Below are 17,643 nucleotides of genomic sequence, written 5' to 3'. Positions count from 1 at the left end.
TGACCCCTATACGTTTGAGCACATTCAGTACCCTGTTTCTTGGGTTGAACTTGCTCAAACACCATTCCCTTACAGATATTTTTATCAACTTATTCAGACACGTTATAACACATCACTGGAGGAGTGGCACTTGAACCCAGACACCATTCACTTATAGATTAGATTAGATTAGATTACTTACAGTGTGGAAACAGGCCCTTCGGCCCAACAAGTCCACACCGACCCGCCGAAGCGCAACCCACCCATACCCCTACATCCACCCCTTTAACCTAACACTACGGGCAATTTAGCATGGCCAATTCACCTGACCCGCACATCTTTGGACTGTGGGAGGAAACCGGAGCACCCGGAGGAAACCCACGCAGACACGGGGAGAATGTGCAAACTCCACACAGTCAGTCGCCTGAGTCGGGAATTGAACCCGGGTCTACAGGCGCTGTGAGGCAGCAGTGCTAACCACTGGGCCACCGTGCCATTCCTGGTTTGTTGCCCTACACTGTTTCCCACTCAAACAAGATCTTGATTTTTACTTTACCTTGACTTCAGTCCTAATTGTAATATTTTTAATCTCCAACCCCTAAATCCACAGATATCTACATTTAGTTCTTGCCTCTGAACATCCCCAATTTTAATCACTCCAGCTTCTACTTGCTTAGTTCTAAGCTCTGGACTAACTCACTTAATCTCTCTGTCACTGCTTCACCTTCTTCCTTTAAGTTACAACTTTGGTTATCTGACCTAATAACGTCTTATGTACATTGCCCTTCAATTTTAGTTTTAATATTCCAGTGAAACACTTGGGATAAGTTGAGAGTGTGGTGCTAGAAAAGCACAGCTGGTTAGGCAGCATCCGAGGAACAGGAGAATCAACATTTCGAGCATAAGTGTTTCATTAGGAAAGAGGCTTGTGGGCCAAGGGGGCTGAGCGATAAATGGGAGGGAGATGGGGCTGGGGGGGGGGGGGGGGGGAGGTAGCTGAGAATGCGATAGGTAAATGAAGGTGATAGGTTGGAGAGGAGGGTGGAGCAAATAGGTGGGAAGGAAGATGGACAAGTAGGACAGTTCAAGAGGGTGGTGCCAAGTTGGATGGGTGGATCTGAGATAAGGTTGGGGGAGGGGAAATGAGGAAACTGGTGGTATCTACATTGATTCCATGTGGTTAGAGGGTCCCAAGGTGGAAGATGAGGCATTCTTCCTCCAGGCATCAGGTAGTAAGGGTTTGGCGATGGAGGAGGCCCAGGACCTGCATGTCCTTGGGGAGTGGAATGGGGATCTAGAGTGTTTGGCAGTGGTCATGGAGGGATTGATTTTTATGGAACGCAGATAGGGTGGGGAGGGAAATATATCCCTGGTGGGGGGGTTTGTAGGTGGCGGAAATGACGGAGGATGATGCGATGTATTTGGAAGTTGGTGGGTGGAAGGTGAGGACCTGGGGGGAGATCTGTCCTTGTTGATGTTGGAGGGGAGAGTTTAAAGGGCAGAGGTGTGGGAACTGGATGAGATGTGCTGAAGGGCATCATTGACCACGTGGGAGGGGAAATTGCAGTCTGTCAAGAAAGAGGCTGTCTGGTATGTTCTGTGGTGGAATTGGACCTCCTTGGAGCAGATGAGACGGAGGAAGTGGGAATAAGGCATAGCGTTTTTAACAGGAGGTAGGGTGGAAGGAGGTGTAGTCCAGGTAGCTGTGGGAATCAGTGATTTTGCCCTTTTCCCCTTACCTCTGTCCAAGGCCCCAAAGGAGCATTCCACATCAGTCAGAGATCTACCTGCACGTTTTTCCACACACGTCATTTACTGTATCCTCTACATTAGGGAAACAGGGCGCCCACTTGCAGAACACTTCAAGAACATTTTCGGGACACACGCATGAAACAACCCCACCTCCCCGTGGCCAAACACTTGAACTCCCCTCTCCCACTCTCCCAAGGGATGAAGGTACTGGGCCTCCTCCTTTGCCAAACCCTTCTCACCCAGCGCCTGGAAGAAAAGTGCCTCATCTTTCAACTTGGGACCCTCCAACCATATGGGATTAATGTGGATATCACCAGTTTCCTCCTTTCTCCTCCTCCCACCATATCCCAGATCCAACCTTCCAACTTGGCACCGCCCTCTTGACCTGTCCTACATATCCATTTTCCTTTCCACCTATTCCCTTCACCCTCCTCTCCGACCTATCACCTTCACCTACCTATCGCATTCTCAGCTACCTTACCCCCAGCCTCACCCTCCCTCCCATTTATCTCTGAGCTCCCTTGGCCCACAAGCCTCATTCCCGATGAAGAGCTTATGCTTGAAATGCGATTCTTCTGCTCCTCAGTTGCTGCCTAACCGGCTGTGCTTTCCCAACATCACGCTCTCGACTCTAATCTCCAGCATGTGCAGTCCTCACTTTCTCCAACTTGGGATAAGTTGTTGTTCTGATGAACCTTATTAGAATCATAGCAGCACTTTTACACCTTGCACCCATGATCCATTCTAATATGCACAACCACACAATTGCTTCATGAATTGCTTAGATTGATAGTTTTCAATCTAAGAGTGCTAAGATTCATTTACATAGGATTGTTAAAGCCCTCAGAGATTATACTTTCCATTAATCTCTTGGGTGATAGAATAATTGGTCACTCAATACGTTTATCAATTATGATATTTTTCCAGTTGACTAAAGACTGTATACAATAGAAAAAACAAGCTGAATTTACAACCATTGTTTTGTGGAATGAACTAAATTGATTTGAATATAAATGCCTATTAGGGCTGCAGCTTATCAATTGGCAATCAGTTACTATTCAGTTTTTAAATTTCTTGTTTTTAACTTTCAACTGCAGATTATCCTGGCAAATCACTTCAATGAAGGTGGATCAGCACAACTGCAGTTTGATATGACTCGGAATCTTTTCCCATTGTTTGCCCATTATTGCAAAAGACCAGAAAACTACTTTAAACAGTACGTATGTTGTGTGAGAGCCCCATATTTTCTGGCAGCTTCAGTTGCTGTACTGTTTATTTTATGATTTTTATTTTGTTGTTTAGTGTAGAATTTTGTGAAAGTAAGACATCAGTTTGTGGTGATGATGTAACATGAAAATTGAAAATGCTAACAAAACATTTCAAAGTTTGTAAATGCTGCTTGGTATAAAATTTAGGCAAAGGAAGCTATTCAGCCGAGTGTGCCTGTGCAATCCCATGCTGCCAATTGGACTTTTCTATTATCTTGTTGTTTCACCATACCTTTCCTTAAATCAGAATATATGTTCAAAAAGGAGTTGGATTAATATTTAATAGCTACTCAACGTGTTCTTAAAGAAGTCGTCTAAATGTTATCTTACTGCTTCAGTATTTCTCTTCCAGATGAATTGCATCCAGCAATTTCATGTCTGAAGTCTTCTACTTACATAAGTTTTCTTTAACTATTCGAATAAAGTAACTAATTTATTTTAGTGTTTAATTCACTGCCACACTTTACTCCGTCTAGTCTACTATATTCGCTGCTCAAAATGCAGTCTCCTCTACATTGGAGTCATAAAATGCAGATTGAGTGACTGTTTTGGAGAACGTCTTCATTCTTTCTGTAAAAATGACTCAGTTGCCTGTCACTTCAGCTTAACTATTGGGCTTCTCTTCTTCCTTGGCTTACTATTAACAATCCATTTGTTCGTTCACCGTTTTTTCTTCCCTTTCTCTGGGTCCCTCGCCACCTATCCACTCACTCCTTTGTCCTCTCTTTCTGTCTGTCCCTATCCCCAGACACGCACAAACAGCAGCATAAATACCACTTTTTCCTAGCTGCTATCAAATCTGAAGAAGGGTCTCTGGACTTAAAACATTAACGTCGTTTTCACTTCACAGATGCTGCCAGACTTGTTGGGTTTTTCCAGCAATTTCAGTTTGTTTCAGATCTCCAGCATCTGCAGTTTTATATTAGTATTTTGTTGGTTAATATTCAGAAGCTTCAATTGCATAATATGTGCAATAAAGTTACTGGTTAAATCATTAAGAGCAAAGTTTTATTCATAACTGTCAGATTGCCATGCATCATTTTAAAAATCCATTGGCAAGCAATCTTTTTACTTATCTGATCAATCTGTTTTTTCTGTCTAGATTTAGTTTTAATTTTGTTATCTATCATTACATTGGATATATTTTTTAAAAGTTTTCTCAATTTTGCCAAAATTCCTTTTTAATATTGTTCAATCACTTTGATTTGCCACTGTTCTCGTGTTTTGTAATTATATGAATGTCAATTGAGGGCTATAGTGGGACAGTAGTATGAGCACGGTGGCTCTGTGGTTAGTACTGCTGCCTCACAGCGCCAGGGACCCAGGTTCAATTCCAGTCTTGGGTGACTGTCTATGTGGAGTTTGCACATTCTCCCCGTGTCTGCGTGGATGTGCTCCGGTTTCCTCCCATAGTCCAAAGATGTGCAGGTCAGGTGAATTGGCCATTCTAAATTGCCCATAGTATTAGGTGCATTGGTCAGAGGGAAGTGGGTCTGGGTGGGTTGCTCTTCGGAGGGTTGGTGTGGACTTGTTGGGCCGAAGGGCTTGTTTCTACACTGTAGGTAATCTAATTTAATCTAATCTAATCTGATGTCATCTCTGAGTTTGGAGGTCTTGGTTCAAGTCCCACCTGCTCCAGGGGTGCATACTAATATTTCTGAACAGGTTGATTAGAAAATAGCTATAAAATCAATTATATGGGTTTATGTAATCTGGAATTGTTTTACTTGAAATAATTTTCAACTGTGTAAAGATTCAATATTAATCAAACATTTTTCATTTCAAGAATACTGACTGAGATGAAATATTCTGAGACTTTTTTTTTGCCCTAGAGTGAAAGAAGCTTGTGTCATCCTGAATCTGAATGTTGGATCGGCGCTGTTGTTACGTGATGTGCTACAGACTAACTCTGGCAATGTGATTGATGCAGGTGCCTGCTCTGATTGGCACACAGCTACAGCAGCTTTGAATGAACTTGGAGTTTATAAACTGGCCCCACAAGATGTTGAGATCCTATTGAATTTAAGGACAAACTGGCCTAGTACAGGCAAATAAGTGAGCCATTGATTGGCAGGAATATCATTGTTGCACAGAAGTACATAATTGATGTGACTGCATTGCTGTGTTCTCAAGGATAATGAGAATAGATGGGCATCATAGTAGTCACTTATTTAGATTTGTAAATTAAGCTGTGTCTGAAAATGCCAATCCAGAATGTTCTACATTGTCCCTTTGAATTAAACATTATTTAAAATAGTCATATGTATTTTGAAGGCTAAACTAAGTACATAATACACACACGTATACAACAATTCCTAAGTGCTCTTGGTTATAGTCCAACAGGTTTATTTGGAATCATTAGCTTTCAGTGCACTGCTTCTTTATCAGGAGGTCATGGAGCAGAATCATAAGACACAGACTTATGATTCTGCTCCATACCCACCTGATGAAGAAGCAGCGCATTGAAAGCTAGTGATTCCAAATAAACCTGTTGGACTAAAACCTGCTGTTGTGTGATTTTAACTTTGTCCATCCCGGTCCAACACTGGCACCTCCAAATCATAAGTGCTGTTGATCATGCGTTGTTGGCATACCTTGAGTGTTCAGCAGTAGTAATGCCATTTGAATGCCAAGGCAAGAATTTTAAATTATATCTTGCAGAAGATGCTAATTGTCACTTAAGCAGCAAATAACATTTATGCCACACATCAGTCCAAATCTGAATGCTGTCCAGGTCTTGCTGCATATTGGAACAGGTGGATTTAAGTTATTTAAGATTTGTGAATAGTGTTGAACAGTGTGTAATCTGTGAACATCCCACATCTGATGGTAGGATTGTAATATATGTCCTATCCAAGGACATTGACAAACTCACTGGTATTGGCACTGAGATGACTTTTTAAAAATTCATTCAAGGGTGTTGTTAACTAGGCCAATGTTCAATGCCCAAAACTCCCCCAAATGTTAGATGTTATTAAAATAAGAACAGTTTATAAAATGGCAGATTGTGTTGTGTTATTCCTATATTAAATACATATTTATCACGTACATCATCTGAAGTATTGACATCAAGGTTACTATGTAAAGGCTAATACAATAAAACATTATCTCTGAACTAGTTTTATTTATAAACTCAATTACAATAAACTGCAGTTTTTTTTCATACAGATGCTTAAATTAATTTTATACTTATTCCAAAAACCTATTTTTCCCCTCTGTATCAGTTCTGTTTTTTAGCTTCAGTCAGGGTTCATTGGTTTTATATGTTTCTCTTGTAGGTATTGGTATAGCAGTGAGGAGGAAAACCAACAGGCTGCAAATTAACTAGATACTGGGAATGTCAAAGCACTTTGCAGGTCATTAGGCAGAAGGGTTCAGCAATGGGTGTTTGAGATGCACAAGAGGTGAGAAATTGCAGAGTTAGTAGGCCACATGCACAACAAAGCTTCTATCAGTGTGTCATTTGTATATAAATTTTAATAAGAAAGTAAAATTGAGTGAGACTTATGATAGGTGGTCAATCTACTTGTCATTTTCCAGGCAGATGAGGTAAAGATTCTTTAATTTATTCGCATTCCAGCTATTTGTAAAGCCAACAGCTCACTGTGAAACTTGTTCTGTGCCACTTCTTATACTCTTCCATTATGTGGTTACTTTCCATTATTGTATTTAGTCTGCTCCTCTTGAACGTATCTGTGGAATGAGTTTATGCAATCACAACTCTAACCCAGTTGTGACAGAATGGGGCAAAAAGGACAAAACCCGAAACCTATTGTAGTTTCAAACACAATCCAGCGTTTTACACTGGTCAAAACTAAGGATCAAGAAAACTTATAGTGAATCAGCTCACACTAAAAATGGAACTTGAGATTACACTATCGAAGTCATAGCCCCAAGATACCAACATGGTAAAAAATCCTAGTCAAGACAGTCATGACCAATTAAGTAAAGGACAAACCACCAGTCCAACAAATAGTGATAATAAATTACTACAGCAGCAAGATGCAATCATTGACCAGTAGCTAAACTATGACAGAAGGAAATCCATTGCTAAGTGTAGTTGTTATTTATTGTGTTTGTTAAATCGTTAAGAAACCTATAAGAAAGCATATAATAATTCAGGGTAATTTTATCTTGGGAGTCACAAGGTGTGTCTTCCTCAGTAGATAACACAATTAAGAAGCAAGAACTATGCTGACAGGTGCTTTGGGAACTACACAAATATGTAGGTTAGAAATAGATTAACCAGCAGTTTGAACTCATCTGTGCAATGAAATCTTTTGGTTGAACTGATAACAGCCATTAAGTAGAATACACCAAAGCAGTTTTCAGTTGTAAGTAAAGGACTCTTGTGGTGCGGTAGTGTTGTCCCCACCTGTAGGCTAAAAGGCCCAGGTTCACATCCCTCTTACCAATGTGTCACCACATGTGTTAACAGGTTTATTTCATTTTTAGAAGATTAGTTTCAACTTCAAAACAAAGTTTATGCAATGTGAGCATTGTCAATAGAGTTTTTAAAAAATTTACAGTAAAACAAAGTTATTGAACACTTGGAAGAAATTGATAAGATTTGCAGGGTCCAGTGGGACATATTTTCTGAGTTTCTTACACACCTGATGCAACTGCAACACGCCAACTTCTGTGAACAACCAAAATTTTATTTAGCAGAGTACAGTACAAGCTTTCTGGAGGATCAAGTGTGTAAGCATTGCAACAAAAAAAACTCCACATTTGGTGGCAGCGGTTGGATTCCAACATATATGGAGCTTCTAGGTGGACTGAATTAGTGATCGCCTGAGTGCCGGTTGCATGAGACGGATGGGCCCACAAGGTAAGATTTATCTTAATCTCTCTCCTTAACCAACCACTCAGTCGACCCCTCATACCGTGGGACTCTGAGGTAACTTGCACACTTGCATGTGAATGAGTTCGCTTTCAGAATCATAAGTTTCTGGGACTTTAAGGGACGTTAAAGTCCCCTGAAATTCAGAGGTTAAAATCCCTCCGGGAAATAGGAGGTTAGAGTCCCCTGGGAAAAGGAGGTTGGAGTCCCCTCCTAGTGAGGTTTGAAGCTCCAGAGCATAGTGCATAAGAAAAAATATAATTACTGTGTCTTATCTCAATCACTCTGCCTTAGACTGGTTATTAAGAAGGGAAATCCCCCACATGAAGGTTAGGACCTGAAGTGGGTGTGGAGACTACAGACACGAGGTTTGAGGGTCTGGAGCATAAGTAAAAGAGGATAATTACAGTGCCTGTCTCAAACACCCTGCCTTAGATTGGTTGTTAAGTGGGGAAATTCCCCATGCGAAGGTGAGGACCCTGAAAGTGGGTGTGGAGAGTGAGGACACTGGACTAGCATATAGAGATAAGTTAGGAAGTTGAGACTTTAAAAGTGGGACAAGCATTCCTATTACAGGCTTTAAATGCAACAGTCTTTTATTTGCATAAGTCTAGTCCGAACTCTTGATGAGCTTTGTTATTGTAGCTTAAACAATAAACTATTGATATCTGACAGGAGATAGGAAATTCACATGGAAAGGTTGATTATGACATAATGGGTCAATCAAGACCCAGATTTGTTACTGAAATACCTCTTTGTTGGTTTAAATTTTAGTTATCTGTTTTCACCGTGTATGGTCAAAATTTGAAGATGCTTATAACACCAAACTTGCAAGGGTTGAAACTGTTGAAAAATGTAAGGGAAAGCCATGCTAAAGACTTGCAGCATTATTAAAACCCAAGAAGAATGATGACCTGATACAACAGCATTGTCTTTATTCAGGGAATAATGAGTGAATTGCCAGAATATTTGTAATTACAGGGAGTTGGTTTTATTTTGCAGGGAGTGTGGGGTGAATCCCAAAATCCTTTTAAGTAACTGTTTTACCTTATTTGAATTAGGATCTCAATTCAGTGTGTTTTGTAGGCTATATAATAGGGCAGATTTTGTTTTTATATTATACAACATAATATCCTTTAAAATTATCAAACATGTACCTTAAAATAAATTGATTGAGGACCTTGAGCCACTGATTTGTTCAAAATTCTGCAAGGTCTGTTTCAAAAAACAATTGTCACTGGTCACGCTTTAGACAGATTGGAGGGTATTGTATTAAAATATCTTTGCTGCTTTTTTAATGCAGAGTGCTCACAAAAAGAGTGCATTTTAATTTTAATGTTTCATTAAGATTTTAGAGAATATTAGAACTAGAGGATGAGCTGTTTAAGTTCTGTCAATTATTGTTAAGACTTCATTGGCCCCCTTCATATTGCAAATTCAAAGAATGTTGGTCTCTAGCTAAGTTGTACAGTTACTGGCTGTAACCACTAATTCTGACTGTTTTATTTGGGAAGTGAAATTTACAATATCAGTTTACTGACCATAAAACCTAAAAAATGGGACTATTTTTGTCATTAATGTCAGGCCTTTGAACTATACCTGAAGTTAGATTTAATATGTATATATGTGGCAGTGGGTTATTGTTTGCTTTAACAGAGAAATTACATGATTTTCATTTGGAGAACATATTTTGATATGTTCTGCACTTCTTTCCCACGAATATTTGACATTTAAATCTGAACTAACTGCCTCTTCAACAACTAAAGCACAGGAAACATTTTGTTGTTTTCTTGCTGTTCCAAATATTTGAAATACTTTTCCTGGCAGCTTTTGCATTAGCCAAGTATTAACTTGTTAAAGGAAAATAATTTTTGAATAACCTGAATGGAGTCTCCCGAGGGTTTGATTTTAGGACCACTGATAGTTGTTTACAATTACTGAATTGTTAGGCAGTACAATTTAGAAGTTCATGGATTGTATAAACTTGATAATGACATAAATAGTGAAACATCATCTCTACAGTTTCTCCATTCACAGGTAAAGCACACCTTCGGATCACTGCCCACCCCTCCACAACCTGATTCAATGAGCTCCCCAGTCATAAGCACCAAAAGTGAAGAAGCTAACAATGGTGAAGAGGAGGTCCTTATGCTTTTTGTCAGTGGCCTTCCTATGGATATTAAACTACATGAGCTTTACTTTCTCTTTCAATCATTTAAAGGATATGAAGGTTCACTAATCAAGCTAACAGCAAAACAGCCAGCTGGCTTTGTTACGTTTGACAGGGAACAAATGCAGCAAAGAATGCTGCGTTCATCTAGCCTGCTGCTGCAGCTGCAGCACTGCACACTCAGATGCACTGGTATCCTCTATCTGAAGCAGCTCCACAAGGATGAAAGTCTCATCAGTTTTGTTAAGTATTCAACTACCCTTATTCAAGAAGTCAGGTTTATTCATGGAGTGGTATGCAAGGACAGACTGGATTTTATTTTCAGGTTGGACTTTACTTAAGGAGATTTTGGATAACTGGCTCATTTCCACTCAACTTGGAGGGGGTGGAGTGGTCACTAAGGGCTGTGAATTTAAGAACTTCACAGGTGAACAGTTTTTTCCACATGGGAGGATCCGGGGGATCCTATCTACTGCATGAACTAGTAATTTCTGTTGTTATAATCATACTATGTTGTATATCAATAACTTACTTAAATACTGTCTGTCAGAGTCTAGCTGGCTATCATGGAATGATAAAAGGAGGGAATGAGATATTAATTTGCTCTGCTGACCTGCAGGAAATTAGATGTCCTGAGGCTGGGGTTAGATGTCTCTCTGTCTTACAGATAGAATGTACGGATTTTACATTCCCATCTCTTGCTATTCAGAGCCATTTGCATGGCCACTTCCTAGTTATTCAGAGTAAAAGAATTACATTATCATCGCCTATTCAGAAATCAATAAGAGCATTGTAGTTGGAGTTCTGACTACTCTCTGCAGTTAAAAGAAAATTCACAACACATTTGGCCATTAAGGGATGATTTACATTACATTGTTTCTGGAGATGATTCGGTGACAGCATTGTGTCTTGAGTGACGTGACTGTGGGGGTTGTCTTGTGGGCATTACTGACTGTGATGTAAAGATTTTGTATAAAGGAAGAACTGGTTCCTTTGTTCAGAGAGTTCTTTGACATGGCTCTGCAAGCCCTGTGAAGTGTGTTAAGGTACCTCCAGAAAGATTGTACTGTATTGAATAAAATTTTGGTTGTTCACAGAAGTTGGCGTGTTGCAGTTGTATCAAGTATGTAAGAATCACGAAAAAAAACTCAACACTAGTTATAAGGTATTCTTGTGTCTTGGACAGGCTCTGGGGAGTCAGGAGGTTAGTTGCTCGCTGCAAAATTCTTAGCTTTCGAATTCATTGAATAGCAAGGGGTAACGGTTGGATTGTCTCTTACTGGAGATGGGCTTTGTGTGGAGCAAACGTCAGTTGCTATTTGGCAGCCCGAACCTGGGTATTATCCAGGTTTTGCTTCATTTTGGACATAGCCTGCTTCGGTATCTGAGGACTCACGAATGCTGATAAATATTATGCAATCAACAGCAATAATACAAATGTTAGGCCCTGATCCCCCTCACCCAAGTTCTCCTTCACCTTTGATAGTGTACATTGCTTGTACGGGGCAAGTGATTTAGAGGTGGTGGTTAATAAATGAAAAAATACCACAAATGATTTGGTGAAGGAAGAATAAAAGCATTCAGTTGTTTGCAAGAAAACTATGGATATTAAAAAGAGAAAAATGTTAAAGGGGCTCTTGTGATGCAGTGGTAGTGCCCTGCCCTGAGCCAGGAGACCCAAGTTCAAGACCCACCTGCTCCTGAAGTGTGTAATAATATCTGACTCGTTTGACTGAAAATGTAAATATGTAAAACAATCACAGAATCTCTTGCGGCAACGTAGTAGTGTCCCCTTCACTGGATCAGAGGAGCTGTGCTCAAGTCCCACCTGCTCTGAAGATTTGTAATAACATCCCTGAATAGGTTGATTAGGAAATATAATACAGATGTTGCAGTAGTAGAGAAGTACATCATCTGAACTGTCTGTAGTGACAAAGAAGTACAAACATCAGAACTACTGGCTAAATCAGTTGTCATATTGTACTCATCCAGTCTTGTGGTTATGAATGCACAATGCAATGCAAATAAACAGTAACTTATATGTTTTAAATGCAAAATATATGCGATGAGTATATAGATTTTGCAGATCTGACGTACTGTTTGTTTTCATAGATAAACTAGGTTCTTATTCTCTGAATTAATGGAGACTCGCGGAATGGGGTTCATTTGAAGACAAATAAAATTCAAACAGGTAAAATGGATTTCTACCACTTGTAGGCTTCTTAAGTCAGCACACTTTGCTTTCCTTGATATATTTATATATACAATTTTATATATAAAAAATAAAAAGAAAACCTCTTTGTTCACAAAGTAAATAAAAAGCTGATTTTATTTGCAATTCCATCTCCCAAATTATATCAAAAATATCAAAAGACATTTCAGTAGTCACTAGTTCTATTGTAAAAAAAAATCCTCTAAAATGTAATTTTAACATAAATTTACAAGCATATTCTACTTGGTCTGTATTACATACAATTAAGAAATGACTTTTTCATAAATTTCCATGATTTCTATCCATCAAAATGCCAATTTGGACAGGATAACATGATAAATATAAAAATCATGCCATTTTCATTGTAACAATTAGCTAGAAAATGTATCAGAATGCACATAAATGGCAGTACTGTTATTAATGGTCGTAATATTAAATTTGAAAAAAGGTTGCTATCAACAATGAAGCTTTAGATTAGAAGGCAACATTCTGTACAAGACTCAGCCCATTATGGTAGAGTTTAGCATAACTGTGGGCCAAATCATCAAAGCGTTTTTAAGGCTCAGATAATTTACATTTTTTTAAAATAACAATGTAGATCAGTACAAGACGATCTAATTCCAGCAACTAAGTTGTTTATATTTTTACTTGACAATTCTCCACAGGTTTTATAGACCAAGTTTATAATACAATATTATAGAATATTAGTTAATTTACAAAATTATGGATTTCAGACTTTGAATTAAGAACTGCAAAGGTAATTGGAAGAGTAAAAATAACACTATTTTCTTTCCTAAGTAATAAAATTTAACATCTGAGCTTTCATTATGTAAAATGGTCATGTCAAAGGTCTGTGGTTTTATTCTCTAGTGCAGCTGCTATTTGCTGCAGACGGACAGAGAGCTGCATCTTTTGTGCTGCTTGGTCTTCTTCCAAGGCATTTATTATCTGTAAAGGCAGAGAATGTTGTAATATTAATACTGACATGAAACTATACACTGAAATTGCACATTCTATAATGTATCATATCACACATATTCTTACATTTGATGTGCATTTATTGGATATATTTTTCTCCTAGAAGTGTAACATAACTTTAAAAAGTATTTAATGAACATAATGAAAAAGTAATTAACTTAGGAACAAGTACTAATTATCATGAGTCATCTTTAAGTATTCAAAAGATTTATAACACAATCAGTGTATCTTGATGTGGTTAAGCTGTGTTTTTATATTTACCAACAACTTAAACTAAAATATAGATGACAATCATTTAACAGTACTCAAACTGAATGAGGTAATGAATATATGCAGAAACCAAAACAACCATTGATTTTTTTTTTAAAAACCTACCTCATCGTAGTATTTGTTGGTGTATTGGTACAGCTGATGCAATGCTACCATAGTATTCAGTTTGTCTGTATGAGCCTGGAAAATAACGAAACTATGAGCACACAGAGCTCATCTGTTGAAGTACACACAAGCTAGAGCACTAATGATAATATTTTCTTTTTTTATTTGTTTAAAACTCACAACTCAAACTGTGATAAAAAAGTATGATGGGAACACATGGACAGCATGGTAGCTCAGTGGTTAGCACTGCTACCTCACAGCGCCAGGGACCAGAGTTCGATTCCATCCTTGGATGACTGTCTGTGGGGAGATGGTACATTCTCCTCATGTCTGTATGGGTTTCCTTCCACAGTCCAAAGATGTACAGGTTAGGTGAATTAGACATGGGAATGCAGGGTTACAGGGATAGGGTAGGGGATTGGGTTGATCATTGGAAGGATGGTGTGGACTTGATAGGCCAAATGGCCCTCTTTCACACTGTATGGATTCTGTGGTTCTAAGTAAGTATAAACAGCAATGGCTATACTCCCGTCCCCCACATCATCACTTCATTTCTCACGGATCTGCACCAGAGCTCCTCCATCCCCATATCCACAAGTTGACCTTAGCAACAAGACCCATAAAAATATCAATTTCTGACATTTGCTAATAAAATCCAGCAGTACCTCATCATTGGTGTTAGACTGCATGCTTGATGTGATTCATCCAAAATGTGGCAATTCCTTCAATTCAACATTGATCTTTCCAAAGTCACTGTACTTTTCTATGTAAAAAAACCTATCATTCTCCCCATTGTAGTCCCACACTAAACTGTATTCTGTACTCTAACATTCTGTTCAAGCTTAAACATGAAATGAAATTGGAAACAAAATCAGAAATTACTGGACAGACTCAGGTCTGGCAGCATTTGTGGAGAGAAAGCAGACTTAATGTTTCAAGTCCAGTGATCCTTCTTCAGTTCTGAAGTGTCTGATTTCCAGCATCCAATATTCTTTAGCTTTTTATGAAATGAAATTGAACATGCCATAACCAAGAGAACTTATTTATGTTTCCATATTGCCCGACCTCCTCAAACAACTAAATCTCTCATCCATGTTTTTGTCACTTTCAAATTCAGCAATCCTAATTATTAGCACATATCACATCCTGCAAAAGACCCCATTTTCCCATCATCTGCTTCATCCTTTGGATGCCAGACTAGCAAAGCTTCACATTAAACTCCTTAATTTTGATTATAAAGCCCTTTGTGTCCTTGCCAAAAGCCCTTTATAATATCTTCTAGTCCTAAATCCATTCCTGAAATGCTTTGTTTTCCTGACTCAAGTCTTCTGAACATTCTTTTCTCCTTTCATTAGGATAGTAATCAGCTACTGCAATCCTCTTCTTTAGATCTTCCATCCTAAGCCATTCTACTTTTTTCCCCACTTTATACAAACTTATGAAGATGCATCTATTCATTCACACCTTTGCTAACACCTCCTAACCAACTTCCCTTTTCACCCTCATCTGTTTGACACATTATTTGAGTGGAATCGGATGCATCATTAGCCCGTTTAGTCTGCTGGAATTAGCATTTTAAAAATGTTAACTGAAAAGCTGCATATTTTCTGAATTTTAATTAGTGTGGCGTACAGATCTAATAGTTAATCTAAAATTTAAAGTCTACAGATAAAAAGGATTATTTTATTGAAGTAGAAAGAATACCATTGCTACAACTTATTTATGTGAGGAATATCTATTAGAGGTGGTGGGAACTTTTTCTGGGTCTGCACCTGGGACTATTGTCAGAATATTAGTGGGTTCCATGACAAGCATCTACAGCAAATCCCACTGTCATGGTTTGCTTTGTATTCACTAACTTAGGTGATCTAGTGCATCTGGCCACTGGCTCAGGTAATCTTCCCAAATATTTTCAGCAATTTAGAGGTTGGATTACATATCAAGCTGTGTCAAAAAATATAAACTTACTCTTGAGACTTCAGCTAAGTGTGTGTTCATATCTTGATCACTGACTTGTATCAGTTGACGAATACCCCTGTAATAGCTGTTCAAAAAAAAGACAAAACTGTCAATCAATCTAAATAGACGGCTTATAGTAAAATATAACTCAGCCTTCTAACTACCTGGTTTATCCCAGAATAAGATAAAAATGGGTCAGTTTAGAACACAGTCTCTGGTACAAGGAATTCTCTTCAATTTCAACAGTCATGCACCAGCAGGTTTCTTGAAATCTCCACAGCTAAGCTATCCAAAGGAAAGCTAATAACGTTTCCTGACTGGACGATCTGATATTCCAGCGACAAAGATCTCAACTAATCTACCAGGAAAAGTGAACCATGCTAAATTCAAGAAAGCTCTTCTCATATAAAGAAACTGCATTTAAATCTCAAATTTAAATGAAACCTGAACAGGAATTTCAGACAATATTTTTGGTAACATGTCCAGTAAATAAATGTTTGCTAGTCAAAGGTGATTAAGTTGAACCTTAAGATAAAATAGTAAGAAGCTAATATTAAGTTTCTCAAAGCTTGTCAAATTAGTTTTTTTTTAATTCTCACTTACTCCTCCACCATCTTCTTGTATGTGGAAATTTCTCTGGCATAAAGTAACTTGTTGCTTGGAGAGTCCTAAAGATTAGAAAAAAACACCTTACATGAACAAAGGCAATTTTTTTTTATCACAGTCATAGATAGACAAGTATATGTGCCATCCAAGAAAATTCAGAGATGTAGTTTTATGTATTCCTGGATGATTATTTGAAAAATGAGCAGAAGCAATTGATAGTCTCACCATCACCTGGCACCTCTGAAGTGGAGGTTTTCTACTTGTTTAAGAATTTTGTTGTTTGCTGTTGAAATTGAGATACTTACTCTGCTCAATTTGTATTCTGTTTTCGTACAAGCATCCATGAGGGTCTGTGCAATTACGGATAAGGATGCATCCACTACTTCATTAACTTTCACATCAAATATGAAATGTGGATTTTTCAGTATGTTTACCCAGAATCTTAATGGCAAACTGTAGGGGGTAAAACAGGATATATTTTAATTACTTGAGAAAAATCATGCATATTTTTATGAGAAAGACTATTCCACAGTAATTCATGTGCTCCATTTCTCCCCATTCTTGGTTCAGTTCCATTCTGTGCCACAAAGAAGTGTGTTTGCCAGTTTTATTTTGGAACAGACTTCGAAATGAAGACTTATAGCATTCAAGCGAACCAAAATAGCTGGTGTTAACGTAGAAATTCAGTGAGATAATCATTAGATTACTGTTATTATTGCCATTACAAAATATTTACTATTTATTCTAACATATTTTTTGAACCTCATGATACTGTTTAGGATGGGACTGGATCAAAACATAATTTGTCACATACAACATTCCTCAAGTGAAAGTGGCTAGCCAAATCCTATTCAATCAGGATTCAATTTGAAATGGTCACGTCCAAAGAGATTCATATTTGGCAATCCAAATGAACTGGAAAGATTAATGTATCTCCACATTCAGGAAATTTGCTTCAACCCTATCCTAGATCTTCATTTTCCAACAGAAAACTGGTGATAAAGTATACTCATGTTGTGAAACATTTTTTGGGTCATCAGTATATTAAAACACCATGCTTTAGATATCTCCAAAAATCAAGAGTATCAAATGGGTTTATAGAAGTAATATTATTTTTGATTGTATAACTGCAATCTGAAGTTCCTGAAGTAGGTGAGTCATCTCACCTACAAGAGATTAGAAGTAACAAAACATAACCATTAAGATCAATAACTCAAAAAATTGGAGTCAGCTCACAGCTTCCAAAGAGACAATGTAGATTCTGCTTTCTATACTAATTGATGAATGAAAACCCGAGAGGTATTTTTCATAAGATACTTCACAATGGATTTGCTGCTATCTTCATTTAAGGAAATCCAGCACCATATCAGGAATATCTATGGATGTCTATTTCACCATAAGTTCCTTTATGAGCTGCCAATGATTCCAAGGTCAGTACAAAAACAATAAGGGAAAGGATCATTCAGAGTATGGCTCACTGCAGTCTGAAGGCTTCATGGAA

General features: G+C 38.1%; 2 protein-coding genes and 1 long non-coding RNA gene across 10 annotated transcripts in view; 2 read left to right on the top strand and 1 right to left on the bottom strand.

Annotated features, from left to right (window-relative positions):
• The window catches only part of rint1 (RAD50 interactor 1), a 46,729-nt gene extending 40,593 nt beyond the window's left edge, over positions 1-6,136 (top strand). For both annotated transcript variants that reach the window (XM_087999493.1, XM_043713875.2), the window contains 2 exons: positions 2,829-2,947; positions 4,832-6,136. In XM_087999493.1, the coding sequence (XP_087855619.1) occupies positions 2,829-2,947; positions 4,832-5,054 (342 nt within the window). In that variant the 3' untranslated portion in view covers positions 5,055-6,136. The remainder of the gene's footprint in view (positions 1-2,828; positions 2,948-4,831) is intronic.
• A 1,107-nt stretch (positions 6,137-7,243) lies between these two features.
• The window catches only part of LOC148145854 (uncharacterized), a 31,332-nt gene continuing 20,932 nt past the window's right edge, over positions 7,244-17,643 (top strand). Inside the window, exons 1-2 of the long non-coding RNA XR_015761094.1 lie at positions 7,244-7,830; positions 12,125-12,203. This is a non-coding gene — a long non-coding RNA (uncharacterized LOC148145854). The remainder of the gene's footprint in view (positions 7,831-12,124; positions 12,204-17,643) is intronic.
• LOC122561761 (plexin-B2-like) overlaps positions 12,324-17,643 on the bottom strand; it is a 264,039-nt gene continuing 258,719 nt past the window's right edge. For all 7 annotated transcript variants that reach the window (XM_087999486.1, XM_087999487.1, XM_087999491.1 and 4 more), the window contains 5 exons: positions 16,448-16,595; positions 16,140-16,204; positions 15,546-15,621; positions 13,578-13,652; positions 12,324-13,172 (listed from right to left, as the gene is read on the bottom strand). In XM_087999486.1, the coding sequence (XP_087855612.1) occupies positions 13,068-13,172; positions 13,578-13,652; positions 15,546-15,621; positions 16,140-16,204; positions 16,448-16,595 (469 nt within the window). In that variant the 3' untranslated portion in view covers positions 12,324-13,067. The remainder of the gene's footprint in view (positions 13,173-13,577; positions 13,653-15,545; positions 15,622-16,139; positions 16,205-16,447; positions 16,596-17,643) is intronic.

The sequence above is a fragment of the Chiloscyllium plagiosum genome, unplaced genomic scaffold, assembly GCF_037043375.1.
Source record: "Chiloscyllium plagiosum isolate Xiang-an unplaced genomic scaffold, Cpla_swu_hap1 HiC_scaffold_23, whole genome shotgun sequence".
Taxonomy (NCBI): Eukaryota; Metazoa; Chordata; class Chondrichthyes; order Orectolobiformes; family Hemiscylliidae; genus Chiloscyllium; species Chiloscyllium plagiosum.
This window is presented reverse-complemented; position numbering and strand designations above follow the sequence as displayed.